The 15,398-nt window shown below is 61.2% G+C and overlaps 1 protein-coding gene across 2 annotated transcripts in view; it reads left to right on the plus strand.

The window, feature by feature from the left end:
• The window catches only part of IFFO2 (intermediate filament family orphan 2), a 51,587-nt gene that overhangs the window by 24,618 nt on the left and 11,571 nt on the right, over nt 1–15,398 (plus strand). For both annotated transcript variants that reach the window (XM_081308690.1, XM_081308689.1), the window contains exons 2-3: nt 13,034–13,094; nt 14,323–14,418. In XM_081308690.1, the coding sequence (XP_081164816.1) occupies nt 13,034–13,094; nt 14,323–14,418 (157 nt within the window). The remainder of the gene's footprint in view (nt 1–13,033; nt 13,095–14,322; nt 14,419–15,398) is intronic.

Below are 15,398 nucleotides of genomic sequence, written 5' to 3' on the forward strand. Positions count from 1 at the left end.
CTTTCTCCAGGCCCTGCACTCTGCCCAGGGTGGGGCTGGACCAGGCCATGGGAGCCACACAGGATCCGCAGGGGCCTGGCAGCCGGGCCGAGGCCTTCAGCGCTCCCCTCTTGAGGTTTGGGGGCGCTGCAGCATGGGGTCCTGTCTGATCCCTGGGGCTGAGCCACACCCTCCTCCACCTTCTCCCTTCGGTGTGAGGCCACTGCCACAGAGAAGCCAGGGCAGGCTTTGGGGTCAGGCAGCCCAGCTCCCGTCCAGCTCTGCCTCCTCACGTGGCAAGAGAAAGGGACCCAGAGCCGGGCAGATCCAGGGCTCTGTGACTTCGGGCAGGTCCCTCCACGTCCCCAGGCCTGTACACTAATGCCGCTCCGCTCCGAGCCGAGTGGACGGTGCCCGACGTGCTCGCCATTCACCATGTTACCTGTCGCCATCACGTGGTCCTGCGCGAGTCACCTCAGCCCCGTGAGCCTCAGTTCCCCCTCAGCAGAAGGGGCTCGAGGAAATGAGAGGCTTCCAAATCCCGGGGTCAAGGCTTCCCCGCGACAGGGTGCCGGGAGCTTCTGTTTCGCCCTCCTGTCTGAGGGGACCCCTCCTCTCTCTGCTGAGAGGGGACCCCTGGGTCCTGGGATAGGTGGCGGGGAGCTCTGTGGGTGTTGGGTGGGGGCCAGCCCCCCTCGGCCCCCTCTGGCTCGTGTGGAGTGGAGTCGGGGTGAGCCGGTCAGTCACTGATCCCCCTCTTGGCATGAGCCACTGCAGGCTAGTGGCTGTCCCCGCTGTGCCTAGAGCCAGCCCCTTCCCGGCCAGTCATGACAGTCACGACAGTCACACAGGGGCTGTCCCCACCCCGACCCACCCGCATGTGCACAAACCCACGGGTAACTGGCGGCCCTCTTGCTGTCCTCCCCCAGGGACGGCCAGGAACGCTGTCCTCCCGTCACCAGGTCTGAGCCCCTGCCTGGCTGTGTGACCTTGGGAACGTCCCTCGGCCCCTCTGCGCCCCAGACTTCGTTCCCGAGGGACTGGACCTCTGATGCTGGTCCTGGTTCTCTGCCCGCTCTTCGCTGTGCTCTTTTTGCAGCGCTGGGCACTCAAACTCGGCCTCCACCTCTGAGCTACACGCCCCAAATGGCCCAGGCGACCTTGAGCTTGCCATCCTCCTGCCTCAGCCTCCTGAGTCTCTGGGATCACAGGCAGGCGCCCCGCCCAGCTTCTTTGCACTTTTGTCACCTCACTGGGGCCACACGTCACCCTCATCGAGTGCCCAGGGTTGTCCTCCACTGTACCGCCCTGCGCTGGGCCCTGGCTCCAACACGGAGCCTTGTTTTAAACTGGCGCTTGCCTGGCAGGCTGTCCTTGGCCACCAAGCCCCCATTTGTCCAGCCTGCAGGTGACAAGGGAGCCTGGGAATCTGAGGCCGTTGCCCCAGGCTGCTGGGTGAGTGACGTGGCCCCCCTGCTGAGCCACTGTGCCCTGCGCCTACCTGGGGGCCGCTCAGTCACTTGGCATAAACAGTAGACAGATCCAAGGTGCACATTAGGTTCCAAAATAGCCTCGGAGTCTCTGTCTCCAGGCTGTAAACACGTCCCTGGGTGGGGCCCCCGCCCTCTGGGCACGGACCCGGGGCCTCCTGCTTCTGGGCCTGGTGTCCAAAGACTTGGTGCCCAGAGCCCCTGCTGGCTCTGGATAGGGCAAGAGCTGGAGCCCAGAGGGGAGGGCTGGAGGACCCTGGGAGGGGGTGAGGGAGAGGGTCTCTGGGGGCCAGAGAGTGGGCTGTGTCACCAACATTGCCACCCCCTGTCCTGGCAAGATGGGCCGGGCTTTGACGTGGGGAGGAGAGCCGCAGAGCGGGTCTGGCCTGGGGACGTTGGGAAATGGAGGCTGCCGGGCGGTGGTGGGGCCAGCTCCTAGGCCACAGTCAGGGCTGCAGCAGCCCTAGGTTGGGTCTCCCTGGGGACAGCCCTGGAAGTGACACTCAACAGGCCCCATTGTATCTAGTGAACTCTCATCTGGCGGCTTCTGGGTGCCACCTCTGTGCCGGCGCTGAGTTGCAGCCGTGCCCTGGAGATGGCCTGATCTTGCAAGAGCTGCGTGAAGTGAGGGGGGCCCGCAGGTGGCAAATGACCTCGGTGCCCACTGACCGGGGCCTGGTCCTGGGGGGAGTCGGGGAGACTCCCTGGAGGAGGGGTCACAGGTGGGGTCCTGAGGAGCCATGAGACACGGGGGACAGGGTGGGGGGGCGTGGAACCTTCTGGGCAGAGAACGCAGCACACACAAAGGCCTCCCGCGCCAGGCTGGGCGTGCGGCGGGGACGTAGCCGCGTCTCACCCACACTGTGTGGCCACTTGTCCCAGGGCTTCTCGCCCATCAGGTGGGACCTCTGTCCTTTCAGAGGAGAGGCGTCCGGTTCACAGTGGAGGAGCCTGATCTCCCACCCACAAGGAAGGGCCGTGTATGGAGAGGCTGCATTTGGTTCAGAGGGAAACTGCAGGAGGGGGGCACCCCGGGTTCTGTGTTCCCTTGAATCCCTGGGCATCGGGAGCCTGTGTGCGGATGCGGGGAGCGCTGTTCCGGGTGCTGTGCCCACCTGCACACAGCCTTGTCATGCCCACACACCATCCTTGGAGGACACACTCAAACCATATCCAACCCAGAGCTTGAGAGGCCACAAAGGTGACCTGCTCCGAATCTGTGTCAGGCACCAAGATGTTCTTAGCAGTGTTGTTTAGGTTGCTAGGACTTGGGAGTGACAGTGGGGGTCCCACTAAACTGATGGCACCCTACCACCTGTTGAGAAGGATGCCACCGATTGTTGAGTGGAGCCTCATGGTTGAAAACAACATGGTCTGATCCCACTTCTGCTTTCTAAAAATCTCACAGGGAAAAGTTGGGCAGGATGTGCCCCTTGATGTCAAGGGTCACCCAGGGAGGGGACTTGGTGGGTTTGAATTGTTAGGCTTACCTGATCTTCATCACCCCACATCTCTTGTGTAACCATTATAAAACACTCCTGCAATTTAGAATTTTACAACAAGGGGTACATGAGTGGGTGTTTTTGTCTTCTTAAAAATTAAGTGGTTTTGACTTTTTGACCAAGTATACATGACATCATTTAAAACTAAAAAGATATGGAAGGGGGGCTGGGGATATGGCTCAGTTGGTAGAGTGCTTGCCTAGCATGCACATGTCCCTTCTTGGGATCCATCCCCAGCACCACCAAAAAAAAAAAAAACAACCTGGAAGGAGTATATGTATTGGTCTGTTTTCTGTTGCTAACACAAAACACCTGAGGCTGGGTAACATTAAAAAAAAATTTATTTAGGTCATAGTTTTGGAAACTGAAAATCCAAACAGGGTGGCTCTAGATTTGACCAGGGCTCCTTTGACCATGTCACATCATGGCAGCAGCATGTGTGAGAGGGAGTGACCACATGGTGACACGGGAAAGCAGAGAGTGAGGAGGGGCCAGGCTCTCCCTTGTCTATGACCCTTTTGAGCAAACCAGCCTGGGGTCCCATGAGAACCACCTCAGTCCCTCCTGAGGGCAACACCCCCAAGGACCTCACCAACTCCCACTAGGCCTCAGCTGTCCCACTGAGGTGGGGCTCATGGAGAACCAAACTTCCCACACACCATCCGTGGAGGACACAAACTGTAGAAGCGAGGACATTTTGACACTCTGTGACGTGGATGGCCCTGAGGACATGGTGCTAGTGAAGATCCTCCCTACCTAAGGCACCGAGAGGAGCCCAGATCTACATGGAGAAGGGGGCTCCAGAGCCTGGGTGTGGGAGAGGCGGGGGGAGGGTACGGGGAGTTGGTGTTGAATGGGTGGAGAGCCAGTTTGGAAAGATGAAAGAATTTCTGGAGGCGGATGGTGGTGATGGCTGTCCAGCTTTGTGAATGTGCTTAATGTCCCCGACCTGTACACTTAAAATGGCTAAAGTGGTGTGATGAGCCGGGAGGGTGATGTACCCCTATAACGTCGGTGACTCTGGAGGCTGGGGCGAGAGGATCGTAAGTTCAAGGCCAGCCTCAGCCACTTAGTGAGCCGTCTCATAAATGAATACACAAACGTGGCTCGGTGGTAAAGTGCCCCTGGCTCAACCCCCTCCCCAAATGGTTACAATAGTAAAATGTTACACGCATTTTACTGCAATTAGGAAAAAACATGCTCAAGGGATAAAGTGGCGAGTCTCCCCAGCATCTCCAGTCACTCGGGCTCCCCCGCCCCAGCCTCTGGGTACCGATGGGCAAGGCAGCTGGGGCCGTTGAGATGCCGCCTGGCCACCAGGGCCCAGGGCGGGAGCTTGGCAGCCGGGGCCTCAGCTTCCCCTGCTTGCTGGGCGGGGGACTGAGGGGGAGGCCGGGGGAGCAGAGATCCTGCCCCGGAACAAGGCCGGAACTCGCCTCTCCACTCTCAGTAGGAGACCTCGTAGTCCCCTTCTCTGTCCCCAGCACTTGGCTCCCAGGTGGGCACCTGGGAAACGTCTGAGAAGCAGCTGAGCTGAGCCGGGGGCACCGGATGCTCCCTGGCTGAGGGCCTGGTGGCTCCAGAACATCCAGAGCTCAGTTCCACAGGCTTCTTCCCTGGTGTGTGCTGGGCTGGACCCGAGGGCCGTGAGGCGTCCTGTCTTCCCAGCCCTCTGTTTCCAGGCATTGAGGCGGGGGCTGGTTTGACACCTGGAGCCCAAGCCCTGGGCACGTCCCTAATGAGCTGCCACCTAGCTGGGCTGCCTACTCTCACTTGAGCTGTTACTAAGCACAGCGTCCACCTACCGGGCATTTCCTAGGAGCTGGGCCTGTCTTAGTGGTGACGCGCACCGGCTATCGCGGCCCCACTTCTGTTCGCTCCTTCTTCAAGACCAGAGCGACAGGACCACGCGGGCAGGAGGGGAGGGGACTGACTCACTTACTCAGAGCCTGCTCATTACCTCTTCCACACAGTAGCAGCCCAAGGGGGAACTCGAGGACCTCACGGGGGGGGGACTGGGGAACCAGACCTCCTGTGGCCTGGAGCACACGCCGGGAGGGATGGGACTTGAGCCCCGTCCTGTTGGACTCCAAGGTGGAGCCTGGCGCCCTCTGTGCTCTCCCCAGCAGTCACCCCGCCTGCGGAGGGGGCGGCGGGCTAAGGCCTTCCCGAGCTGAGAAGTGGCTCTTGGGAAAGCACAGCCCTGGCCGGGGATCTTCTCCAGGTCAGTGACTGTCACCCGTGTGCACTGTGCCCCTGCCCCTGGTGTGGTGACTCGGGGCATTTTCTGAGCAGCACGCTGGGGGGTGGAGGGAGTGGGGTTCGTGGGGCGGGAGACGCTGCCTTACCCTGAGGTGGGGCGTCGGGTGGGCTGGCTCTGACCTTGAGCAGTGGTTCTCACCTGTCAAGTGGGAGTGACTGACCCCTGGCTCACAGAGCCCTGGTGGCAGGAAAGTGACCAGCCCATAATAAGCACGTCACAGTAAACAGGGGCCTTCCTCCGCTGGGAGAGCAGGTCTGATGAGTGGCGGGGAGGGTGGCCGCGGGGAAGGCTGGGCCCAGCCCTGGACACACTGGGTGGCGGCGGCTCACCTGGGGAAGTCTGAGGTTGGAAATGTGCTGCAGAACCTCGCGGTGGTCTGTGATTTGGGTCATAGATTCCTCTCCTGGAGTCTTTCCCTCCTCAGCGTGGCCCGGCAGGCGGGGGCAGTGCCCACTAGGGTGTGGATTCGGTCAGGTTCTCACAGCAGGGGCTGCTCAGCGCACTGCCCGGATGTCAGCGTCCACAGCTGTTCTCAGTGACCCATCCCAGGCCTCACCATCCTGGGAGCCTGGCAAACGGAGACACTGGGCAGTTAGGACAGTGGCTCCTGGAACATCCTCACCCTCAGCGTGGCATCGGGGCAGGTGACCTGGGGCCTCTCTGGCCCCCTCTTTGCCCAGCAGCTGGTGCAGGAGGACACCCTTAAATGCCCAGGCCTGTCGGGTGGCACCGTGAGACGAGCACCCGCTGCCACAGTGTCCCTTTTCAGCATGGACCTCGGAGGGCCGAGATGTGCCCATCAGTTCGTAGGGAGCCCCTGGAGGGGTGGGGCAGAAGCAGGTGTTTGCTGGGTTTCTAGCAAGGGATGGGGTGGCATTAGCATCTGTCTTCTTTCCCTCTGCCACCCCATCCCTGTGTGCCGCTGGCCACCCAGCCAGGTGACGTCAGCGCCTAGTTCATTATCTTTACCTTCAACAACATGGTTATGCAGGATAGTGGCTCTGGGGTCGGGCACCCTTAGGTCTGGCTCTGTCAGAGTCCTGGAGCACTCTCCCAGTCTCTGAGTGACTGTCACTTGGCACTCATGGGGATGGTGACACTGCGTGTCATGGTGCGCCTGGCCTTTTTGTATGTTATGTTGTAGGATAGTTACCAAAAACCTGTGAGGTGGGGGGTGGTATTCCTGGGGCCCAGAGATGGTGGGTGACTTGCTTGAGGTGACAGAGCTGCTGTGTTGCTGGGGCTTGTTCCCAGGCTCCTCCCACTCTTCTCCACTACAGAGTTAACAAACTGATGATGTCCCAACTGGCTCTCGAGACTTTGTGGAACGTCAGACAGCTCTGTGGCCAGTGTGGGGTGTTTGTCCACGGATCACAGAAGTTGGTTTCTGACCTAACTGGGTGGGTCCTCCCAACGCATCCAGTTTGACCTCATTGCATCGCTCAAGGGAAAGTGACTGGGAGGAGGGCACTCTGGTCGTCTGCCTTCCTGGTGGCTTCAGAGATGATGGTCATCTTTGATTCTGCAAGGCCTGAGCAGCTCAGGGCAAGGGACCCAGGGACTGTTGGTTGAATGAATGAGTGACATACGGATAAATGAGTGCAGGCCGCCACCCCGTCCCCTGCTTCTCAGCCAGGGAGAGGGTGCTCAGGAGGTGTCTGCTGGTGAGGGCAGGCAGCCAGAAGCCTGGCACCACCCAGGGTGTCACCTCTTCCCAGCTCCAATGAGGAGCCATATCCAGGGTCTGTGAATCTCATAAGTGGAGGGATTCTTAGAGATCCTGTTGCAGACGGGGAGACTGGGGTCCTGGCCAGGCAGTGAATTAGTGATGCCCGATGCCCACCACTGCCTGCGCTTCCCCGTGGACATCAGAGCTGGCCTCCCAGCAGCCTTGCTGCTCCCACCTCACCCTGGTGGCTGGTGGTTCAGGCTGAGAGGTGGCCTGCTGGTGGGGGACATACTGGACGCCGTGGCTCGGCAGACCTGGCCCCATTGCGTTTGCAGCTGGGGCTCTGGCCTGCCCGGGCCATTACTGCCCGCCTGTAATGGAGTCTGCCCTGGTTAAGTGTTCACATTAAGTGAATACCTCCCTCGTGGAGACAATCAGTTGGCATTTAATTTGTGTTTCCTTCCGAGAGCCGGAGTATAGCTGGGCAGCTCTGATGGGCATGTCTGCGAGGCGTCCCTTCCTGGGGAGCAGGGGCTCCATGGAGGGTGGGCTGGGGTGGTACCGGGAGGGGCAGGGCAGGCAGGGGTCGACGGGAGGCCTCCCTGCTCACAGGTAGCTGAGGCTCCTGGCTGTCATGTTCAAGATAGAAAAAATGCTCTCGAGATACCAGGTGGGAGGAGGAGGCCAGGAGGCCCAGAGACCACATCTGGCTGCACAAGGAGCTCCGGGTGGGGGTCCCACGTGTGTTCCTGCTGGCCCTCTTCCACTGCCCTTTCTGCCACAGATGGACTGTCCAGGGGGCGCAGGGGTGTGGTGTGGACGGAGGAGTTTGGTCTGTGAGCTCCTTCCAGGGGTGTGGTGGAGGCTGGGGCTCCAGGTCCTCGCCGCGGTAGACCCACCTGGTCTTGGTGGCCAGTGGGTGCCTGGGTCTGTCTCTCCTGGCAACCTCTCCTCCAGCTCAGGAGGCACCTCGTCCCTGGTCTCGCTGTGTCAGCACACCTAGTGGCCTGGGCTGGTGAGGCCCCTGTGCTGGAGCCCCGCCCCAACATGCGTACCCTCCTGGGCAGCCTGTCCTGGAGGAGCAAAGATGGCACGGCCCCGGACCCCAGGAAGGAAGCTGCTCCCGTCCCCACCTGCCTCTGCCCAGTCCCCACCTGCCTCTGCCCGAGGCCAGGCCCACGCTTGGCCCAGAGGACGTTTTCCACCGATGGTCTCAAGCCAGCCTCACCTGAGCACGTTCCCCTGCCCTAGTGAGCTGGCCTGGGCGTGCCAGCTGCCCGCCTTTCCCAGCAAGGTGTGAACCATTCCTGCGGCACCCTCCAGCTCCTGCCCGACTGCCGGAGCCAGACACCCGCGCCCTCCAACCCAGAAGGAGGGGTGTGCTTCCACCTCACTGGTGGGGAAACTGAGGCCCAGAGAGGGTGACCGACTTGCCCGAGGTCACACAGTTGGAAAGTGGTGGGGCAGGAGCTGACCGCCTGTTGCCCAGGAGTCTCAAGACTCTCCCCATCAGCCCCAGGCTGTCCCTGGCGCCTGAACTATTTCGCCTCCCTCTCCAGAGCTGAGCCCCTCTCTCTGCCGGCACAGGAAGTGAGAAGCCTGTGACTCAGCCGCCCCTCTCCCTTGGCCTAGCGTGGGTTTCCGCCCCACCGTGGGCCGGGCTCTGTGGGCTTGTTCCTGAGTCTGTGTCATTTTGAGCTGATGGGGGAGGGGGAGCTGGCCTGGGCAGGGGCTGGGGGCTGGCCTGGAAGCTGCCCCCTCCCCCCATGGCCAGCCAAGGCTTCTCGTCAGTCACGTGGTCCCAGTGGTGGCTCCTCAGGAATGCAGGGAGACCACATCTGGCCAGGAAGGCGCTGCCACCTCCCCCTCCTGGCCACCCGCCTCCCACGTGTGCGCCTGTTCCGCTGAGATGGTGGCCCGGGCCAGAGCTCAGCTGTGGTGCCTTTTGTGGAGTCATTTCCTCTCCCTGCTACTGTCCCAGGTCCCTGCCTCCCCTCCCCGGCCCTGGAGGGCTCTGAGCAGTGGGAGGGGATTTCTCCGCCGGCCTGGGCCTGCTTCCTGCGCTGGCTGTCCCTCGGCCATCCCTGGCTGTCTCTCCTGGGAGAGGCTCTGGAGCTAGTGGTGGCACGGCTGGACTCGGGGCTCCTGGGTGCCCCCAGCTGGGGAGGGTGCTCCAGAGGGGAGGGGGCGAGCAGGGGGCCAGGGAGTCGTCCACTCAATGCCCAGCGCCTCACCAAGGCCCGGGGGTCGCAGGTGCAGGGAGCACAGCAGAGCAAGGAGTGGCCACTGTCACCAGTCCTCGGGCCCGTGGTGGGGCCGACCCCAGCTGTAGACCCAGCTCTGCCTCCCTCCCCAGCAGCAGGGATTTCGCCCACCCCTTCCTCCCCGCCCACCCCTTCCTCCTCGCCCATCAGCCGGCCCAGGATGCCCTGGACGTCCAGCGGGCATGGTGGTGAAGGTGAAGGTGGGGTGGCCTCACTGCAGGCATCCTGGGCTGGCTCCTTTGGCGAGAGCCATGAGCCGTGGGACACAGTGACCAGGCTTCCTGGGAAGACAGCGGCCCCCACCCCTCAACCCTGGAGTCCAGCTGAGTGGCTCCAGGCTTGGGGAGGAGGGGACATTCCAGACAAGCCTGGGGAGGGCTGGGGTTTTGGGGGCAGAGGAGGGAGGACAAGAGGAAGGACAGCCCGGCCTGAGTCTCTTTCCCTGCCTGGGACATGGGGATAGTCCTTTGGGGGATTAAGTGGTATTTTACTATGGACGTGGGGTTGGCTTGCCTGAGGTCACCCCCAAGGTAGTCAGGGAATGTCCCCTCCCCCTTCCCTCCTCAGCACTGGAGGAGAGAAGTGGGGGGCCCATGAGCCAGGAAGGGGGCCTGTGGAGGGGCATTCTTGAAGACGCTCAACTTCCTGCCCTGAAGGTGTCTCCAAGGTGACCCCACCAGGTCCCCTTCAGCTCACCATCACAGAAGTTCCCAGCAGCCCTTCCCACCTTAGATGGCCCAGAAGTTGGATTGGGTCAGACCTGGGTTCAAATCCAGACTCCACCATTAACTCGAAGTGGTGACTCTGGCCAGTCCTTGGCTCAGCCATGGACTGGGGTTGAGAGTGGGGGGCAAGGGCTTTAGAAACCACGTCCGCCCCCCTGGCCCGTGGCAGATGCACCCTCCTGCTGGCGCACCGGCCTGTGCCCTCCCTCGGCCCTGGCCTTGTGCTCTTCCCTCTGCCTGAGCCTCCTCTGCTGAAGCCTCGCTCTAGACAGACCCGGGGCAGGGGACAGACCCAGGGCACAGGACATCTGGGGAGCAGGTGTTGAAATCTCAGCCAGTTTGGGGTGAAGCCGGCGCTCCCTCACTCCAAGCGAAGTCGCAGTGCATGCGGGTGTCTGGGGCGCTGTCACGAGCCCACCACGCCTGGCCCTTCACCCCAGTCCGCGAGTCACAGAAGGGCAGACACTTGCAGTGTCAACACCACGGCCCACTGAGCTAGGCCTTCCTGCGAAACTCCTGGGAGGGACGTGGCGAGGGCAGTGGGCTCCGGCCTGGGCGGCCAGCTGCCCTCCGCAGCGGAGCCTGTCTCTGATGTTCTGGGAGCAGCAAGCCAGCTGCCTGAGCGGCCCGGCTTTGCCAAGAAGAGGCCCTGACATCTCCCGAGCGGGCACACCATTGGGGCAGCTTGGGACGTATCATGGAGGGGAGGGCAGGGCTCAGGCTGGGAGGCTGAGGTGGAGGCACCAGTGGAGGGTCTTCAAGCCCGGCCACCGCAGTGCCAAGCACCGGCCAGCATCACTGGGGAGCGTCTGCCCCGCCCTGAGTCAGCGTCTCAGGGTTTGCTTGGTGACAAGATCACCAGGTGATTCCTGAGCACATTATTTGAAACTGCTTCAGAGCCGGAGCTGGCTTGGATCCCAGCCGTATACGAGCTGTGTGACCTTAGACAATTACTTCGCCTCTCTGAATCTCAGCTCCCTCATCTGCAAAATGGATTTGGATAAAAATTCTCTACCAAAGAGGGTTAATAACCCACAGCTGAGAGATGATGTGTGTGAAGGGCGCTGAGCCACAAATGTGGGACCCAGACCGAGTCTGCCAGCAAACGGCTGCTGCTGCTGCCGCCATCGGGGATCCACAGGCGCAGCGCGGTTCTCACCCTGGGTTGATTCAGGGCAAGTCGCTTTGCCTCTCTGGGCCTCGTTTTCCCCAGCTGTACAATGGGCCTCTTGGCCCCTGCCCTGCCTTCCACACCCGGGGTTGCTCAAAGACAAGGCGGGGGTCTCATTGCCACAGGCCCATCTGGGGCAGAGGGCTGTCATTCTTCGCCCCTCGTTGCCCTGGGCTGTGAGGACACTGGTGAGGCTGAGGCTCAGACGCTCTCGAACGGGCCTGCTCAGCAGCTTGGCTCTCAGTCCCCTTGCCCGGAGCAGAGTGGCCAGGAGAGATGATTCAGCTGGGGCCCAGTGTTGAGGGGAGCCCCAGATGCCCGTGCTGCAGGGTCGGTGAGGGTGACCTCGGAACTTCCCCCACTTGGCATCCCGTCCCCACAGGGGGTCTGTCCTTGGGAGAGGTGGCCTTGGGCAAATCACATGCACGCTGAAGGCCTCAGTTTCCCTCTCTGCATGACAAGGGGCTTCCAGGGAGTGGCCCCCTCCAGGTTAGGCCCTGAGCCTCCTGAGTGTCCCCTGTGTCCTCCAGGGCTGGCGGAGCCTCAGCCCCAGCCCTGCTGTCTTCGGGTGCAGGCCCTGGAGCCCATGGCAGGTGAAGGCTGGCGGCTGCGGTGGGCTGCTGAGGACCAAAGTGAGCAGAGAGTGCTGTCCTCGGAGCTGGGAGCGAGGGGAGGAATTTTCCTCTGTGTGCAAACAGTCTCCGTTTTCTCTAGTTTCCAAAAGCCGGTGACGTAACCGCTCTCCATCCATCCCTCTCGGGCCTATTTTTAGCTGGCCCGACAGCATCCTAAAAGGCTCTAGACTCCTGCTCTGTGGCCTTGTAGGGAGGGCTGCAGGGGAGCAAGACAGAAGCTCCTCTGTCTGGCCCGGGTGGGGGCGGGAAGGGAACTGGCCCCTGGCTCCTCCAGGGAGGGAGGAGGTGCCAGAGACCCTGGTCTCAGGCTCGGAGGCTCCTGGCCTCTGGGGAGCCAGCCTGGACCTCCCCCACCCAGTGCCGGCTTCCTCCCCTCCCTCTACCTCGGTTGGAGCCTGGCCTTCTCCACCTGTTGTGGGAGAAACCGACCCGTGCCCTGGGGCTGGATTGTTTGTGTAAAAGGTGCCCGGCTACAAAGGAGTCTCCAAAAAGGGAGCTGGCATTGTTGATGTTGCTATTTTTACAGTCAGCCTGAGGCTCCAGGGACTCCCTCCTCCCCCCTGCTGTTAATCTGGGGTGCCTTAAACCCTCATGCGTCTGTGCCCCTCTATCTTTTCCTGTTCTTTCAACCAATTGTGTACATGAATGAAATGATTTGCAGGTGTACTTAGAGTCGAGTCTGGCATATAATAAATGTTAGGTAAATGAGAGCTGTATGTGTTAGGTTTTACTTTAATGTAATAAAACAATCTGGGTTTGAATTCTGACAGCACCCACTGATTAGCTGTGTGTCTTTGAGCAAGACATTCAACCTCTCTGAACTTAGTTTTCACATCTGCAAGTGGAATAACAACACCTATGTAGGTTTCTGTGTTGGTTACCGTGGGCTACGAAACAAGTAGGCTCTGAGACTTCAATGTGCAGTGCAGCAAGTTTGTTTCTTGTGGGTGCAGAGAAGTGGGGAGGGCGGAGCTGGTGGCTGCCTGGCACTGAGGCCCAGCTTTGCTGCTGTGCTTAGCTGCAGCAGCTGGAGCCCCAGCATCTGTACAACACTTTACAGTTTGCATGAAGGGGTGGCGACTCTTTGGGCCTCCGCCCCTCCCAGTGCCATCCTCATGTCTTGACGTGATCCCTGTCACCAGCTGCTACTGTGGTCACCTCCAGCCCAGCTGTGTCCCTGTACCCCCACCCTTGGCTAGGCGCTCCGGGAGGGTAGGAGGGGATGGGGTCACCGGGCCGCTCCCGGCCCAGCTTAGGGACAGCCTGGGGTGGGTGCGGGGGCTACCTAGATACAAGGAGGTCCCCCTCTGACCCCTGTTCTCTTGGCTTTTGCAGATGGGAGGAGGAGCTGGCCAAACGCATGAACCTTCAGACCATGGTGGACACCCTGCAGGAGGTGAGAGCCCTCAGAGGTCCCCATGGGGGGGGGGAAGGCGGACAGTCAGGTGGCCCAGGCTTCATAGGACAAAGCTGGAAAATGACTCCGAGCACAGGCCCTGCTCTGTGGTCACTTTTGCTGCCCCCACCTCTTCCCTGTGGAGGAGAGGGGTCCCGTCCTCCTCCTCTGCTTCAGAGCTAGGAAGGGCCCAGCCAGGTGACAGGTAAACTCGGCCAAGGAGCAGGAGAGCCTGGGTCCTGCTGGGTGGCCTGGGCTAGTGACGCCCCTCTGTCTCCCCACCTGCGTTGGGCTAGGTGGGCTCCAAGTTCCCCTGCCCCTCAGTTTGTGGTTCCCCTGAGCTGGGACTGGAGAGAGCCCGTGGTCACGTCCCAGGTGGGTCTCTGGCCCAAGCAGGTGCCACAGAGAACGCTCCTTACCCACCCTCGGAGCACCCTGACCTCCCATTTCACCTCTCGGCCCCTGTTTTCCTCTCAGCCAAATGGGAACAAGAGCAGAAAAGTTCTTTCAAGACATTGTAAACATTGGGCCAGGGACAGAGCACAGGGGTAGAGCACTTGCCTAGTAAGCCCCTGGGTTCCGTCCCCAGTGCCATAAGTAAATAAGTCAGTAAGTAAAGAAATAAGTGAATAAATAAAAATTGCTTTCTGATGTTTCAAGCACTTACTGTCGGGCTGGGGACACAGCCCAGTGGGTAGGGTGCCTGCACAAGGCCCTGCGTTCAATCCCCAGCACCACAAAAGAAAAGCACTTACTGTCTAAGAAAGAGACGGATTGAAGTAACTATCACTGTGTGGAAGGAGAAGGGTAAACATCCCTCTTTCTTTTATAACAAAGTATTCTTTCTTTATAAATCCAACATGTTCACGGTCAGACATTTGGAAAAATAAAGAACAGAGTCAAGGTTACCTGCAGTTCTCCCCTCCGCAGCTTGTCCCCGGCCTGCCACCTGTTACCTTGGCATGTGTGACGTGGCCGTTTTTAAGATCAGAGGCGGTCAGTCCCTGGCAGTCCGCCGTGGGTCAGCCTGGTATTTGAACGTGCGGGGCCCACGTTACCCTGACCGCTCCTGTCTCCCCCGCCGTGATGAGGTTTGGGAAGTGTTTGGAGGGGTCAGCAGGGCCTGGTGGACGCGGTCCTCGGCACCCCCTCCCTGGTGCGCGGGCACCAGGTGTCCAGTTCCTCGTGCCCCTTGCTCCCCCTAAAGCCTGCCCATCTCCGTCCGCAGGCGGCGCAGGAGGCCGAGGCCATCCAGGAGGAGATGAACGAGAAGATCGAGAGGCTCAAGGCTGAGCTGGTGGTGTTCAAGGGGCTCATGAGTGACGTAAGTGCCACCGCCGCTCTCAGTCACCACCTCTCCCCACACCCATCATGCAAAACGCTTCCTTCACTCCGAGGCTCCGAGCTCGGCTTCTAGTTAGAGTCCTGGCTGGCTGCGTGTGTCCTGAGGGTGACCTGAGGGTGACGGATGCATCATGGAGACCAGGCGCCCTCCCCCCGCCCCCCACGTCCGCTGTCCGCATCCCGGTCTGAGTAGAGATGCATTAATCTGCTGCTTAACCCATCCGCCCCCGGGCTCTCGATGCGTGCGTGTGGCCCCACTCCTTCCCGCTCACTCGGGGCCTGGGTGTCTGGGCACGGGCGACAGTGTGGACTGGGCCAGCTGGGTGGCTGTGTCGAGTCAGGAAGGGCCAGTGTGTGTCCTGGGCAGTCTGGGGCCCTCTGAGCACCTGTGGCAGCAGAGCCTCCGTGGAGCAGTGGTAGATGGAGGGGGAGCCTGCTGGAAAGCAGTGCCGTGTGCAGGTGCCTCGGCCCGGCGTGGCTCCTGGTGCCCAGGGCCCTGCGGCTACGAACGTGTGGCTGGGGAAGTCATGGGGGGTCAGGTAGTGGCCACCTGGCTTCCCCTCATTGGGTCCAGGGGGACCCCACTGTCCTCGGCAGGTCCCCACTGCCAGCTGTGGGCGGAATCCAGGAGAGCGAGTGGCCTTGGTGGCACCTGTGTGGCGGGTGGGTGTGTCAGTGGGAGCAGGAGGGCGTCTCTCAAGGTGGGGTGTCTGTCTCTCTCCTTTGCTTTAACAAACACGGACTCTGCACCTTCCCAGAGGGCGCCTTGCCGCCCCGGGGAGACCAGCACACACGGCCGCGACTCTCACTCCCGAGGTCCCCACACCGTCCCCACCCCAGCAGCGCTGACCCCACCCTCTACCCGCAGGACAGGCTCAGGGCCCCCTCCCTGGACTCCAGGGGCCTCCCCCGACACCTGGGGCTCTCCCCACCTCTCCAGCCGGCCCCCATGCTTCCTCC

The sequence above is a fragment of the Spermophilus citellus genome (genome assembly GCF_964194105.1).
Source record: "Spermophilus citellus genome assembly, chromosome: 9".
Classification (NCBI taxonomy): domain Eukaryota; kingdom Metazoa; phylum Chordata; class Mammalia; order Rodentia; family Sciuridae; genus Spermophilus; species Spermophilus citellus.